Genomic DNA, 16,184 nt, shown 5'->3' on the forward strand with positions numbered 1-16,184 from the left:
CCTCACCTAACAGGTCATATATAAGGCTCTCACTGTAGAATCACTCCTCGTTTATATATGTAGTGTCAATATTGTCTCTTTAAAAAGTACTCTAGACGTTTCATGTGCATTTTGACCGTGTTAATAGCGTATGTTTAAAAACCATATTTTGTGTGCATTAAATGCTAGTTTTGCTTATGAAATTGTGATGGTGCTTATATTGTCCTGCTGTTACTGCTTGATCCTGTTATATACGTACGAAAGTATAGTGAGATTTGATGACATCCCTAACATTTGGGAGATTAGGTAGAATAAGTTTTTAGTACAAATTTGGGAGCTAAAGCCCAATTTACATCTCCATCTGCGTCTCAGATGGAATAAATATACGTAAATGATCTTTTGCTCCATTGAGAGGCTCTAAAATTGGGTTGTTAAAACTGGTTTTTTTTAAGCCAACGGGCTTGTAGCTCAAAGTGGTTATGACCATTTAATATGTTAAACCCTATAACAGCTTGGACCCCAGCTAACAAGTTACAAAGCTAAAACCAGAAATTAATTGATCATTATAAACGCAAAGAGCCAAATGATCTCTCAATAATTGATTTCCTTTATATAAGCTGATTGCCTGGTTGTAATGAAATTCATAATGTCTCTTGCATTGCCGTGCATTACAACTCTCCCATCTTCCATATAGACAGCACCATCTGCATACTCAAGTTCCTCGAGACGATGGGTGACCCATAATGCAGTAACTTCTCTAGAACTATCCACAGAATTCCTAACTGCTCTGATCACCCCAATCTGGTCACAAAAGCCAAAACTTAGTAACAGTAAAATAAGATGAAACAAAGAGATGGTAATTACTCTTTTCCAGAAAATGGTGATCCTGTGAAGAAACTATCTCAGAAATATTATTGTATGGAACTCAGAATAAGATCACTGGTTAAGTAAATCAATTATAAGGTAATCAAAGCCATATAAAGGTGCCCAACTGACTCTACAAGCAGTAGCATACTGTCCAATTATGACCTTAAGCACCATCAGATAGAATTCCCTAAATCAAGACCAGACTACAATAAGACTAAATGCTTATGTCCCATCATCTGACTTTGAGGTGGTTGCGTATAAACTAAATGCTTATGAATTCAAACTTTAATTTCGTTGGTCCATGTGGATGGAAGGATTTAAAATCTGAGAGCTTTAGAAATATGAATTTATTGTGTTGATAAACTCCACATGTAAATTTGATTATTTAAGGATAGAAGGGATTTGAAATGCTCAAAAGAACGTAAAAGATCAATAGTTTTAAAGTTCAAAATTTTCATTTTAAATCCTCTATCCAAACGGGAAACGTTCTCTTGCCAGACTGTGATAATGGACCATTGATCAGGTTGGTTTTTCCAAAATCTGTGGTACCAATTCACAGCTCAACATAAACATTTGTCTTGCAATATACGTCTGGGAAGAGAATATTACTCTTATCCAAATGACCCTTAGTTCTTTAGACCAACAAAATGCAAGAATATGCTGTGAAGGGGAAAATCATGATTGCTTTTCTAACGTTTTGGGTACAAATTGTCTTTTCCTATGCAGTTCAGCTTGTCGCAATTGTGTCCCATCAGACAACATTATAAATAAGCAGCCTTGCTGTTTCATGTCAATCATTATTTATAAAAAAATTAAAAAAATACTACCTGATCATTTTCATCCAAAAATGTCGTAAGCTCATCCAACAACAGAACTTTACATGCTTCAGCTAAAGCACCAGCAATAGGCAACTCTTTGCTTCTGGCCACCACTGAGAGTCTGAACTGACCTCTAATGCAACAAAAGATAAACATGTGAAATTCTTGCTAAAATGTTTGGTGGGTGCTCTAGTGATATTTTAACCATTTTGTTTCTACATTACCTGCATGTAGTTCAACATACTGACAGCATCCAAAGCTTTTGATACTCTACATTTGACTACATCAGGGGTTAGGTTGAACTTACCAAGGCCAAATGCCACATCTGCTTCTACTGTAGGCATCACTACCTGCACATGAAAAGATTCTGGCATTATACATTCACATTGACACAAGTGGTTCCTTGATGAACTTTACTGAAGTGAGACAAACATGAAAACTTGTCCTAGCATTCAACTTCACCTTAATCATTTGAGGTTTGCAATTTTTATGTCAGTATCCAAAATTCACTAGAAATAGAACTCTCACAGGCCGATCCTCTTTTTAATAGGACTATTGATGCTTAATGTGATGGATCACAGTAAATCTCCTCTAAACCTTGATAAACTAAGACCACACCCAACAGTCTTGAAACCTTCTTGGAGAAATAATAATTGGATGATCAACTGCAAACCATCTTTGTTGGGATTAAATGCATAATGCAAATATTTGATTATATTAGTCCCCAATGTTTACAGAAATACAGTAAATGCATCCATCAATTTCCTATAGGTAAATCTTTCATATCCAACACTACAATGATCGTTCATTCTGCAGTCATCACAAAATCAAACTTTGACATTGTTTCTATCCTTGAAGCTCCCCACAACTCGAGAACATATTTTTTTAATGATAAGCTAGTAAGTTGAAGGTAAATGTTAAATGATAGAAATCTTAAATCATCATAACGAACCTGATGGTCGGGATTTTGAAAAACAAAACTCCTAGGCCTCTTCACATGCACAGTTCCATCTGTTGGATTCAACAGACCAGCCAAAATCTGCAAATTTCAGAACAATGTAGAGAAAATATACCATTATCTTCTTAATTGGGTACAGCATTAAAAGAACCAACTAACGAAACCATGAAAAACAACATCAAACCAAATACCCAAAAATACCACATAACTAAAATCCTTCAAGCATGAAAGGTATGTTGTGGATTTTTTACATACCTTCAAGAGGGTAGATTTCCCGCAACCATTGGGTCCAAGAAGCATCCAAAACTGCCCCGAAGGAATGTGAAGAGAGCAATCTTTAAGAATGGGTATGGTTTTACCTTGCCTTGTCCCAACCGAGAAGCTGAGGTTGCGACCTTCAATGGCAATGTTCTCGGTAAAATTGGTCCTAAACAGACAGTGAGAGAGATATATGCATAAGAGAAACGCAACCAAACAGAACTAACTTCAACAAGAAAAGAGGTATATGAAAGAAGAGCATAAAAGTGTTTGAAAACAAGCCCAGCTGAAAAGATATTGCGTTGTGTGAACCTGACGCGAGGAGTGGAATACAGAGGAGAGACAAAAGGCTTAGAGGGATGGATGAGATTTGAGGGATTCATCATGTTATGGATTTAGGAGGTTGGAAAAGTTGCCGGATTCTTATTTTTCCCCTCCTACAAGCTGCATAACCAAGTAAGTAGACTAAGGGTGAAGAAAAGTATCTTGCAGTTACAATAAAAATTGAAATGTAGAAAAGAGTTCAAAGAAAAAATAGGACAAAAACAGCAAGAGAATTACGTGTCTGTATCGAAAACAAATGGTAGCTAGCTGGGTAAATTTTATACAAGAGTATCTTTCACAGTTGGCCAATGACTAGTTAGCTACTGGGGGTTTCAGCATTTGCTACACTGTTTGCTCTTCCTCGGTATATATACATGAAAGTAATAACTACTCAAAGCTACGCAGCTCAAAATCATATGATGTATGAAAATTCAATTCAAAATAAAATATGGTAACATGAAGCGTACTCACATGTTTTGAATCTTCGTACATTTGCAAAACAATCGCCATAAAATTGATGCTTACCAAACTCTGGAGTCAAATAGATGTTGAGATGGGTAAGTAGTTCCTGAGAAGAAGTAATTTTCGATGAGATAATGATTAACAAAACTCAGAAAATCAAAATACACGAAACCCATTTGCCGAACCCAAAAAAAAAAAAAAAAAAGGAATACTAGTGAAGAAATCTTTTGTAAATAATAATTAAAAAAATTCTATTATAAATCCAAACCAAACCTGAATGCTTTCTTCGTTGATGCTCTGCCGTCTGCAGGAAGGCAATTAAACTGAAAGAACAGTTAAGAAAATGAAGTAGGATAATGGAAGCGCTTGAAAGTTGAAACTAAACCGACTGGTTTTTTATTTCTTCTTTAGTACAGCTACGATGTGGGATGGGTTTTAGCGTTTGTGGGGGATCTTGAATCCGAAGGACAGAATTCGTTGAAGCAAATGGGTTAGATATCGTTTTCAATGGGTTGGATTGATTTATGTTGTGTGTTTCATCTTTTTTCTTTTCCTAGCCTTTTCCACTTGCTTCCGCGCCTACGAGGAGGTTTTTTTTTTAAAAAAATTTATTTTAGAATTAAAAAATATAATGGGTAATTGTAAATAGAATACATTATATGATTTTTCTTTTAATTTTAATTTTTTTAATATGAAAAAATGTGAATGTACTATATTATTCTCATTTAATTAATAATTTCAATTCTTAATATTTGCATTAACTAAGAGCATTTTTTTGTATTTTGAATGTTTTACCATTCTATGCATTTTCTTTATATATACAATGACATTTTGATATTTTGAATGTTTTTCTCTGCCTTTTGCTTTATATATATATATATTATAATTTTTTGTTCGTTACAATAATACCCATATGAACCTTGAATGTGAAATTCATATTAGTGGTTGATTTTTTTGTTTGAGGGGTTTTGTTGTCCAATTTTCTTTGGCAAAGTCTGTCATTCCAACTGTTTTTGGTCTGGCTTTATGAACTTGTTTGGTGATCAGGATTAAATTGGATTATGAAGTATGATTGGATTGCATTGGATTAGAATGGATAACACTAATCCATTATTGTGTTGTTGTTTAACATGATTAAGTGGTTGTTTTTATTGATTGATTGAACTAAGTTAAACATGCCATTTTGAGTTTTTTTTTTAATGCAAATAAATGAAACTACAATTGTTCTACATGAAAAATAACAATATCTACTATTATAAAGTTAGGCGAAAACAGTCAGGTCATGTCACAAAAAATAAAAATAAAAATAAACACAGATACCCCTAAAACAAAAAAAACAACGGCCTAACAAATTTTTATATTAAAAATCATATGGGTATTTTAATCAATACACAATAAAATAAAATAAAACTACCCACAAAAATTCGCATGTCGTGTGAAACAATAAAAAAAAAAAAAAAAAAGCGACCCAAGAATTTTAGCCTTATCATGTGAAAGGAGCAGCTCATTTCAGTTTTCACCCCACTTCCTTCACACCCAAATATTATCACCGGGTGTTCATGAAAAAAAAATATCACCGGGAGAAGCATTAGTTGCTTTCAATTGCTTCTTTTTCTTTTGACTCAAATAGGAGTGTGAATGACAGTGTAGGCAGGGAGTGTGAAATAGGAGCCTTCCTATTCTTTGGAGACAAGGTACTAATGTCATTCAATGCTCTGATTAAAGTTTTTCTCTTTTAGCAAATCGTTTCATTATGTTGGTTTTCTTCCTTGCTTACTCTATAAAAATCTGAGGGGGCCAGGGCCAAGACTTAGGAATGGCTCTGCCACTGGCTCTATGCCACATGTTCAACAAACTACCTGTGAATAATGACTAAAATAGACATGATGTTAAAAGTGTTATGTACTAATCATGTGGTAGTAGTGGTAGTGATTGAGTGGAGGTGGTGGTGGAGGTGTTGGTTCTGGAGGTGGTGGTGGATGTGGAGGTTTTGAAGGAGGTGGTGGTTGTGGTGGTGGTGGAGGTGAAGGTGGAGTTGGTGGTGGTGGTTGTGGTGGTGGTGGTGGTGGAGTTGGTGGTGGTGGTGGAGGAGGTGGTAGTGGTGGTGGTGGCATGGCGGTGGTTGTGGAGGTAGTGAATGTGGTGGTGTAAGTGGTGGAGTTGGATGTGGAAGTGGAGGTGGTGTTATTTTTTAAAATGAATGATGGTATTTTGGGAATTAAAAAAATTCATTAAAGGTTCATCATCACTTTTGAACCTTGACCCTCAAAGGAGCAAGCCTCAATTACAAACCACTACACCAACCTTGTTTTTGTAATATTTATTATTTACACAATATTTATATTAACCATCAAAGGTTTTCTTTTTTTGTTTGTTTACAATTCATTTCAACATCGATTCGCGCATGAGTTGTGCCAAATCCATCATACTATAGAGTTATACATAAATTGCAATCAACTACTACTCTAAAACAAAATAATGTAGATATCAATAAAGTAAAATGAAATCAAAAACTTCAATCATTTACAACTATAAGAAAAACACAACAAAAAAGATAAACTGCAAAAAAAAGAAGATAAAAGAAAAAAGAAAAAAAGAGGCATAACATTTCTATTTCTTTTGGGTTTCACACTCACTCAATCACACTATATGTCAGTTACACACTAGAAACTGCATTGCAAGTCATATTTCGCGATACACACTGCACTACACAAACTATAAATTGCAGCTTTCACATAGACACTAAACAATCATCTAACATACACACAACATTGTCGTTTAAAAAAATAAATTTACAATGACTATAAAAGTAGTGACTAACAAATGCACACAAAATCCACATAAAAAAATGCAAACAAAGCCATAAACTGATTATAATATTTGCATAACAAAACAATTATAATAAAAAAAAAAGTTTAAGAGAGTGATTAATATTTATGTATAACAAATTAATAACTTTTGCTGAACAACAAAATACACATGTATTAGAGAGAGAGAACCAACGAGAGCGGTGGCGTAATCGTCAAAGGACAAGAAGGAACTTAATGAGCTCGGCACAACAAGATGAATATTTAGCATGATGACGAGCCAATTATAGTGTTGAAGAAGTCCAACACCTTAACATAGTGTCATTCAATGAATGCAGTAGCAATAGTAGCAATCATGTTCTAAATACAATGCGTTTAAGTCATATAAGGCAACTAGCATGTTCGAATAGGATATAATTGCCCATGGTGGTAGACAAAGTTTCAATAACAATGGTAATCTCTCAATTCAACCTCATTCAATTTTGAAAAGACAAAAATAATGCCTTAACTATATGGAGGTTCATTTCTTCCCCATTCCTTCATATAGAAGATATAGGAGAGCACGCATTCCAGCCTTTTAATTAGAGAAATATGCTCATCATCCTAGCAATCAAGTTTCGAAGTACAATGCGCTTAAGTCATATAAGACAACTAGCCCGTTCGAACATAACACATTTGCCTTATGGTGGAGTTAGACAAATTTGCAATAACAATGGTAAATCCTCCAAATATTTAGCAAGTTTAATATTATTCAATCGCTAATTACAGGCTTGTTTAATAACCATTTCATTTTTATTAGATTGGCCTGCAGCAGTATGATGTGACAACACGCTTTTTTACATGGTGATTTATGTGAAGAAGTGTATATGAGTATACCTCCTAGTTACAGTGTTACTGGACAAATAGACATTGTGTGCAAATTAAAAAATGCCTTATATGGATTGAAGCAGTCTTCTAGAGTGTGGTTTGTGAAGTTTCAACCGGCCATAAAGAAATATGGCTATGTGCAGAGTAATGCAGATCATACTTTGTTTCTCAAGTGACAAAATGGCAAAGTTGCCGCACTCATTATACATGTAGATGATATGATTGTGACATGAGATGATGTTGAAGAGATAGAGAAGCTAAAGACTTATTTAGCTTCTAAGTTCGATATGAAGGATCGTGGAGGATTAAAATATCTTTTGGGCATAAAAGTTACTCATTCAAAGCAAAGTGGATTTCTATCCCAAAGAAAATATATTTTTGATTTATTGAAGGAAACTGGTATGTTAGGATGTCCACCTATTGATATGCCCATAGAGTAGAATTATTCTATGGAGGAGCTCCCAGATCAGGTACCAACTATTAAGGAGAGATATCAGAGGTCAGTTGGTAAATTAATTTATTTTTCACACATTAGACCGGATATTGCATATGCAGTAAGTGTTGTGAAGTCCAAGTTTATGCATAATCCAAATGAAGTCCATATGAGTGCAATGATGAGAATTTTGCGTTATTTGAAATATGCTCATGGGAAAGGTCTTATGCTTTTTTTTAGGCATAGACACTTCGAGATTGCAGGATATATGAACTCTGATTGGGGTGGCAAAGGTTTCAGCCGAAGATCCACTTCTGGGTATTTTACCTTTGTAGGAGGAAATCTAGTTACATGGCGTAGTAAAAAAACAGAAAGTGGTTGCTAAAAGGACTATGCAACTTTATTGTGATAATCAGTCAGTGATTAAAATTGCAGAGAATTTGGTAAAGCATGATAGTACCAAGCATGTGGAGATCGATCATAATTTTGTGTATGAAAAATTGGAAGATAACATTATACATATTCCATACCATATGTGAAGACTACAGAGCTAGCAAATATTCTGACAAAAGCCATATATAGTCAAGCATTCCATGATTTACTTGTCAAGTTGAGCATTAGAGATGTATATGCACCACATTGAGGGAGAGTATTGACGTAAATCATGTAATTATTTTTAATTAGGAATTATAATTCCGTATAATTATAGGATTCTTGTATTAGATGAGATTGTAATTACTTTCCTATTTTTTATATACTTGTACATATATAAATTCTCTCTTAGCGAGAAGAAAAAATCACTTTGAATTATTTTACCTTAATATTTTAAATCTTTTTAATTGGTGGGGATGTGCCAGGGAAGTTCCAATGAGGAGACCTGAAGTCCTAAACTCTCAGAAAGTCCAGAACTGACGTGGAACCCTGGACTGAGATATTGCCACGTCCACTTGCTTGCGTGGAAATTAAGTTACCCTTTCTTGATTCAACGTTATCCATCTCGAAACGACAGGCAAATAGCTTACGCACGAAACGACAATCCACAAAGACGTTTGATCGCTTAAGTAGGATAACCAGGACCCGCATCATTCAGAGGTAATGCTGTTACAACGATAGGTCACCGCCTTGTGACTTTTACGTTTATTTCTTTTTTAATATTAAATGAAAAAAAAAAAACTAATGCTACAATAGTCTTCCCCAACCGCCGAAGCAAAAAGGAAAAGAAAGCGTCTTCTTTTTCGAACGAGTTATAATTTGTTTCTTTCGACTTTCTCGGAAATTAATCACTCTCAAATTTCCCGGGAAAATCCCGAGCTCAGGTTCGTACCCTAAGACCTCATTTCAATTGTCTTTGCTGAAATCTTTTCTTCTTTTCTCTGTTGTTTTCAAGAATTGGTTCTATTTCTGGCCCATATTCAATTCTTTCGCATAGGTTAATCATCTCCTCTGTCATTGATGTTTTAGGGTTCTTCCTTTGATTTTTAGTGAAGAATGTGCTATTTATTCTTATTGATTGCTGTTGTTTGTAATTCTGCTTCTGGAAGTCAGGTTCCGGTGGAACTAAGTTGTTTGGGTTTGGCTGACAAAGAAAAAGTGATTTTCATTGTTTTACTTGGTTGTTTAGCTTTATATTCAATGATTGGTTAGTAGAATGTGTTAATGCTTAATGCTTAAATTGTGATACTGATGATGAGTATATGGATCACTGTGTTTTGTATTGATTAGATATATGTTATAGGTCTGTTAAGTGTATTAATTGTAGAAACAGTGACTTCTATAGTGCTGATAAGGTGCAAGATGTTTCATTTAATCTCCACAATTTTTGGTCCAAGCCTTGACAAAAACTAGGAGTGGGCATGGGGTTGGGTGAACCTGACTAACCCGAATCCAACCCACATTTTGGGCAAATCTAGTAAGGATAATTGAGCAAATAAATTTATAATTTTCTTAACCCAAACAAAAAGTTGGCAAACATGTTAGCTGGGTTTGCATGGTGCTTGTAAGGAAGAGATATCACGATGTCAGACATTTATGTCGAAAAGAAGCATTTTCAGCTTTGATAATGCAGTATATTGGAGGCAGTTTATGTATTACATCATGAGTTAAAAGGATAGCTATTCATTATTATAAAGATTTTCTTCCTATTAAATGCTGTTGTTTTAATTTTCACATTAATTAAAAGTTTCCTTTTCTCATTGGAGATTTTGTTTTATTTACCCGGGCTTCTTCTTTTATGTCCATATAGCAAACATTCGCATATGGCTTAGATGGTATGCTTGTACTGCAGAATATCTTCAATGAGCTGTTTAGCAGGCAAGAAGGTGGCTGGCTTTTCTCTATTGTGACACCATAATTTTTTGCCAGGAGCAGTTTTATTAAAGAGAGGAGAAGAGGACCCCTGAAAGGAAGGGCTGATGAATTCATCTTGGACTAAATAGATCACTTAAGTGGTGTGAAAGCTCAAATAAAGTCTAACCAAAAACAAAAAAACAAAATCGATAAAGCACATTTGGTTCAGTGACTTTTCAAAGTTAACTTCACCATATAGTCCAAGACCCAGATTCAATGGGATGGAGGGGCATTTTATGCTCTTCCTTTTTCTTTTTATCCATGGTCGAAGCCTCCAGCAGATTAGGAGAAATGTGGTCACTTAACCTTGGTGCTGAATCAGCAGCAGCCTTCAGCTGGCCAATCCTCAGTGCTAGCATATTCGTACTTGTTGCTCTTCTTCTCTCCATGTACCTTATCTTCGAGCATTTAGCTGCTTATAATCAGCCAGAGGTCTAATCTTGTTCCTCTTGTTATTTGTCAAAGAAAAAAAAAAGTTTCTTTTTGCACTTTTTTTTGGTGATACCCTAATTATATATCTGCTCTCCTGTGAAATTTTGTTTTGCTTCTATCTGAAGATAACTTTGATTCATCTTTTGTGGTGACATATCTATTTTCTTCTCCTTTTATCTATTTTCAGGAGCAGAAGTTTCTGATTGGTCTCATTCTAATGGTTCCTGTTTATGCACTGGAATCGGTACGACACACTGCATTCTGTGATCACGTTCTTTAGTTGTATGCTAGTTTCACTTATAACTCTATATGAGTTATAACTATTTATATTGTGATGGATCACACTTTTTTTAAATATATTGAGTAAAGCTTAGAAACACACGAGTATATATAATTGCAGTTCAAAGGCTGTTTTAAATGAAGGCGTTTTACTACTTTACCCTTCTCAATTAGTTAGAGAATAGTTACAAATTTAGTATGAAACAGAAAATCAGATTGGAACATGATGCTTAACCCAAAAACATGCTATTTACATAGTTATTGGTATTGATATGGGGCTCAAATGAATGTGCATTCCTCTGGAACACTTGTGTAGCAGATTTATTATTGGCAGGGTTCTATTTGGAAGGCTACAACTCCAAATGGGAGTATATGGAGAGGTCATGTTTCCTTGTGCAGATAAAACAAATTGTAGAATGCCAGATATTTTGATAAGTACATGGATTCAATTGCAATATAATAGTTAGATATTGACAACTTGTCGAAATGACAGATGGAGAGTTTGGATGTATTTAATTTCTTTTGCTAGATTAGGTTATTACCCATTTTATAGATAAGTGAGTTTAATTTCTAATTCTTGTTAAAACCGGAGATAATTGGCAAAGTTTCTCAAAGGAAGGAACTAAACTTTTACTGCAAATCCTAGAGTTATGACAGTTATAAGATTTCTGCATAGACAGGCCCTTTGTCTACAGTTATTTAAGAATTTCAGTTCATGAAATCTGTCTTATCGTGGAAACTATATGACAAAAGTAAGATTTCTGCATACAGTTGATCCTTTTGTTTTTCTTAGTATCTGACTGCTTTTATTCTATCAAGTATCCAGTTTGTACCGCTTCCCTTTTCATTAGTACTTACCATTTGATGGATTAGTAATATACTGCGCATGATAACACTTTTGGCTGTAGTTTTTGTCGCTGTTGGACTCAAATGCTGCCTTCAACTGCGAAGCAATTCGGGACTGCTATGAAGCTTTTGCATTATATTGTTTCGAGCGATACCTGATAGCCTGCTTAGGTATGTAACTGAAATGTGAATGACTGTTCTTGTGTGCGCAGTCTGAGTGCATTCATGCAAACTTAACCAGGTTTGTTGAACATCTTTAATAACATAAAGCCTGAGAAAAATCCTTTTTGTGGACAAATATTTTTCTATGTTAAGGTGGTGAGAAGAGGACAATTGAATTTATGGAGAGTCAGAGCGTACTCGATTCCAGTACACCTCTTTTGAAAGATGCTTACGCTTATGGAGTTGTAGAGCATCCCTTCCCACTAAATTGCCTCATAGGTGACTGGCCTCTTGGTCCCACATTCTACCATGCTGTGAAAGTGGGCATCGTTCAGTATGTATGTACACATTTCCTGCTGAAACTTTATTTCAATCATTCTATTTCCTTCGAAGTTTTCAGCCTTATTGGGTCTTCTCTGACATGTTATTTTCCAGATGATACTGAAATTGATCTGCGCTTTTCTCGCAATGATTCTTGAGACTTTTGGTGTTTATGGAGAAGGGAAATTTGACTGGAGATATGGGTAATATATTTTTTTTGTATCATTTAGGTCTTAAAGCTAACCTTTACAAGTAGATAAAATCTTTATGCCTGCTTAGATGACAGGTTGAATATGTCATATATATTGATGCTTGATCCACACACGCACGAGACATTTACACATACTGACAATTTCTTGAGCACAGAAGTTTTTGTGCGTGCTTAGGATGATTTGTTGGCAGCTGTGATTTTATTACATTTCGCTTTTAATGATGGACTTGTTTCTTTTGTATGTCTCATATATATATATATATATATATTGTTCTGACTTAGTTTTGTTTGCTTGCAGCTATCCTTACTTGGCGGTTGTTCTTAATTTTAGTCAGACGTGGGCCCTATATTGCCTTGTGCAGTTTTACTCTGTTATTAAAGACAAATTACAACCCATTAAACCATTAGCGAAGTTTCTGACTTTCAAGTCAATTGTGTTCTTGACATGGTGGCAAGGTATCGCTGTTGCGTTTCTTTTCTCTATGGGTGCCTTCAAAGGGTCTTTGGCTCAAGAGCTGAAAACTCGCATACAAGACTATATCATATGCATAGAGGTGAGTAATTTAACTAACCATTTACATGTACTGTTAAATTGTATTGTGTTTAATGTTGTAGGGCATGACCTGATATATCTTTAACAATTTGACATGCAAACGTAAGTGAATTGAAATTGAAAGCATCAAATTAGTTTCGAAAGGAAGTAGATAAATTAATTAGTTGGACCAATGTTTTGGATGATCAGAAGAAACCCAGGATCTCATTGGAGATCAAGTTTATCCCTTAGGTGGGTAGTTCTAAGTTATTGCACTATAAAGTAGACTCTACTTAAATTGTAATCATACCATGTTCCTTTAAGGAAAACAATGGAAGAACCTCCTTTTTGTTACTGTCAGAGTAAAATCCTGAAGTTCTTAAACGAAATAGAAAAACCAAAGGTTATCTTTCATAACAAGATGTTAAGAGGCTCTTGTATAGATTAAATTCTGTCTTTCAAAATAATCAGCAGTCCAAAATAAGTGAGTAAGAACATAAGAAAAGCATGTAATTAAAATATGCAGCTACAGTACTATGAACAATTAATAGAGCTGTGTGTGAAGAATGACTGGAAAATTGTGTACACTTTTGTAATAAAAGTTTTAAATTCTTGTTCACCATTATTTTATGAGAACTTTGAGTCAACAATTTTTTCGAACTGGAAATAAAATGACGTTGGTGACTTAAGCATACTAAGCTTATTCCAGTTGTGGCCAAAGTTTAGCTTGAAATCTAATGAATCTTGGTGTTCAAGGTTAATTTGTTTTGAAGGATGCATAAACGAGAATCAAGTGTAAAACACTTCTCAGTCTGTGTAGCCATTTGCAAATATTTGGAAAACGGCATTTTCAGATGATGACTGTAGAATTTGAATTTGAATATATCTAGAAATTGATTCTCTGTTCGTGATAATGATTTGTATATTTAGGATCATTAGTAAGTCAATAGGAAAATTCAGTGATTAGTTTTATGTTAGTGATTGTTACCATTGTATTTATGCTTATTTTCTTAATTCAACTATTGTTATATTTATTTGTCTTATCAGGATTGCTTTTGTTTTTAGGTTTTTCAATATTATATCTTATTTTTTGTTTGGTTATTTGATCAAAGGTGTGGGTCAATCCTAAAAGCTGAACAATAAAAGTTCAATCTCATTTACGTTAACCTTAAAGTTGGATAATTAGAGTTATCCATTGTTAGTAATAAAAAACATAAGTATCTTCTTTAGGATCCACTTGTTAAATATTTAGATACTTTGAGGAATTGAATAAATTACTATGGTTATGTTTCCAAAAAATATTCAACAATTACTCTGATTTTATGTGTATAATAGTCTATGATACATGAGTCAAGTATTCTGAATAGGTTCTATGTGTACCTGTTTGTTGTAAGTTCTGGTTGATGTTCAGTCCATAGAAGCTTTTCCAAACATGATCCTGAAGTTCAAAGGGTTGTGATTTCAAACTTGTCAAACAGATGGGTGTGGCTGCTGTGGTTCACCTTTATGTCTTTCCAGCAGTACCTTACAAACGAGGAGAAAGATGTGTGCGTAATGTTGCTGTGATGACTGACTATGCATCATTGGGAGCACCTCCTGATCCAGAGGAGGTACGTGATTGTGAAAGAACAACCAGAGTACATCTTGCACGGCATGATGAGAGAGAAAAGCGCTTGAATTTCCCCCAAAGTGTTCGTGATGTGATTTTTGGAAGCGGTGAAATTGTGAGAAGTTAACCCTAATAACTTATTCCTTCACTTTTTCATTTAAAACTCTTTTCTGGACTTCATCGTCACTTTAATGTTCTCATTTGTTGTTTCAGATTGTTGATGACATGAAGTATACAGTTTCCCATGTGGTAGAACCAGTCGAAAGAGGATTTGCAAAGATAAATAAAACCTTGCATCAGATATCTGAGAATGTGAAACGCCATGAGGAGCAGAGGAAGAGCATAAGGGATGACAGTTATGTTATCCCCTTGAATTCATGGAATAGAGAATTTTCTGAAGTTCGTGACAATCTTGTTGAAGGGAGTATCAGTGACAGTGGTTTGTCTAGTGGGAGGAGACAGCAGTCCCAGTCTAAAGCTTCAACATCTCGGAATAGAGCATGGAGATGATGTTAACAAAGGTATATGTAAGACCATCACCGGAGTAACTTGTAAATGGTGTCGTGAGTTCGACGTGATTTTAGAAGACGTTGATATACATTAGCTGGCCAGAAGAGCTGGTGGTTTATGGAGGTAACTCGTCAACAAAAACAAATATTCATGAATTTTGGCATCAAGAAAGAATTGTTTTTTATGTGCACAGTACAGAATGGCGGAGCGATGGACAGAGTTAATACCACTTTGTCTATGTGAATGCTAGGCCACATAACGATTTGAGTATAAGCAATGGAAATAAAATTTAATTTTGGCAGAAGCTATTCTAGTACAGGATGTGTTATGATAGCCTGTTTCATCGCTCTCTTGAGACATGCTTTCTTCAGAAAACTACATTTGATTAGGCCAGACTCACTACCTTCTATATTGTAAATTTAGTAGAAAGGGATCCTTGTGCTCGTTATAATTTGGTTACCAAATTGCATTGTGTTTATTTTGGGTGTGTAGAGCATTATCCCCCAAGTCAAAATTGTTTTTGTCTTTCCTTTCAGATCTTGTCTCATTTAACAATTTGTCTACTTATTTTGAAAGTGCGGGTGATGAGATAAGATTAGGATAGGTTCCGGACCGGTTTCCTCTAATGTAACCAGAAAAAAAAAAAAAAAAAAAAACCTTTAATTTTCATTATTGATGTCTGTTTTATTTTTATTTTTTTAAAAATTATCTCAAGAATAATTCATCGCCATTTATTGAGAAATGTAAAAATAAATAAAAAACTATATGTTCCTTTGAAAAAAAGTTAAAGCATAAAAAGTTAGAATAAAAAAAATCCTATGGGCCTTCTCTTCAGATTCAGACCGAAAAGAAAATATATGGGCCTTTGCCAACCTTCGCTAGGGTAAATTTGTCTTTGCACGTCATAAAATTGGGGAGCTAGGGTTTTGTTTATGTCGCTATAAATAAGACTGCGTAAAGCACCCTTGTAGAACATATCATTCTGTTATTTTGTATGTATTTTGTTTCTCAGCCTCTCTTCGTCTCTCGCTCTCTGAGTTGGTTTGTCTGTGGTTGTTTTATATTTGGGGCAGTGATGAAGAACTGAGGAAGTCATGCACCACTCTGATGATTTTAATCAATCTGTGCTGATAACCTTCTTCATACCCATTGATTCTGAGCCT

At 34.7% G+C, this 16,184-nt stretch overlaps 2 protein-coding genes and 1 non-coding gene across 6 annotated transcripts; 2 read left to right on the forward strand and 1 right to left on the reverse strand.

Moving 5' to 3' along the window:
- Positions 1-253: 253 nt before the first annotated feature.
- On the reverse strand, positions 254-4,603 carry ABCI10 (ABC transporter family protein). Its single transcript, XM_089055020.1, is given in 9 exon segments — positions 254-780; positions 1,674-1,751; positions 1,753-1,797; positions 1,889-2,014; positions 2,617-2,703; positions 2,878-3,049; positions 3,730-3,772; positions 3,940-4,045; positions 4,586-4,603. Coding segments are annotated over 9 exon segments (885 nt in total). The 3' UTR covers positions 254-570.
- A 4,350-nt stretch (positions 4,604-8,953) lies between these two features.
- LOC103336389 (organic solute transporter ostalpha protein (DUF300)) lies at positions 8,954-15,556 on the forward strand. 4 transcript variants are annotated; one of them, XM_089054720.1, is made up of 9 exons: positions 8,954-9,089; positions 10,058-10,551; positions 10,739-10,795; positions 11,739-11,847; positions 11,992-12,176; positions 12,274-12,362; positions 12,669-12,924; positions 14,381-14,626; positions 14,725-15,556. In XM_089054720.1, the coding sequence occupies exons 2-9, from the start codon at positions 10,336-10,338 to the stop codon at positions 15,019-15,021; spliced, it is 1,455 nt and encodes a 484-aa protein (XP_088910846.1). In that variant the 5' UTR covers positions 8,954-9,089; positions 10,058-10,335; the 3' UTR covers positions 15,022-15,556. The 4 variants fall into 4 exon arrangements, with proteins under 4 accessions (XP_088910846.1, XP_088910845.1, XP_088910844.1 ...); XM_089054719.1 differs by having other exon boundaries at positions 8,958-9,089; positions 10,135-10,551; XM_089054718.1 differs by having other exon boundaries at positions 8,969-9,089; positions 10,016-10,551.
- A 532-nt stretch (positions 15,557-16,088) lies between these two features.
- On the forward strand, positions 16,089-16,184 carry LOC148915907 (small nucleolar RNA Z221/R21b). The gene has a single exon (XR_016128378.1). It is a non-coding gene; the product is annotated as a small nucleolar RNA Z221/R21b (small nucleolar RNA).

This window comes from Prunus mume, linkage group LG6, assembly GCF_029339155.1.
Source record: "Prunus mume cultivar Tortuosa linkage group LG6, ASM2933915v1, whole genome shotgun sequence".
In the NCBI taxonomy this organism is placed as follows: Eukaryota; Viridiplantae; Streptophyta; class Magnoliopsida; order Rosales; family Rosaceae; genus Prunus; species Prunus mume.

Excerpts from the sequence above, each read along its gene's own strand:
- LOC103336389 (XM_089054720.1), top strand. The coding sequence starts at position 10,336 with ATGGGATGGAGGGGCATTTTATGCTCTTCCTTTTTCTTTTTATCCATG. Across the intron at positions 12,363-12,668 it reads AAATTTGACTGGAGATATGG|CTATCCTTACTTGGCGGTTG; the intron begins GTAATATATTTT and ends GTTTGCTTGCAG. Across the intron at positions 14,627-14,724 it reads TTTTTGGAAGCGGTGAAATT|ATTGTTGATGACATGAAGTA; the intron begins GTGAGAAGTTAA and ends TTGTTGTTTCAG.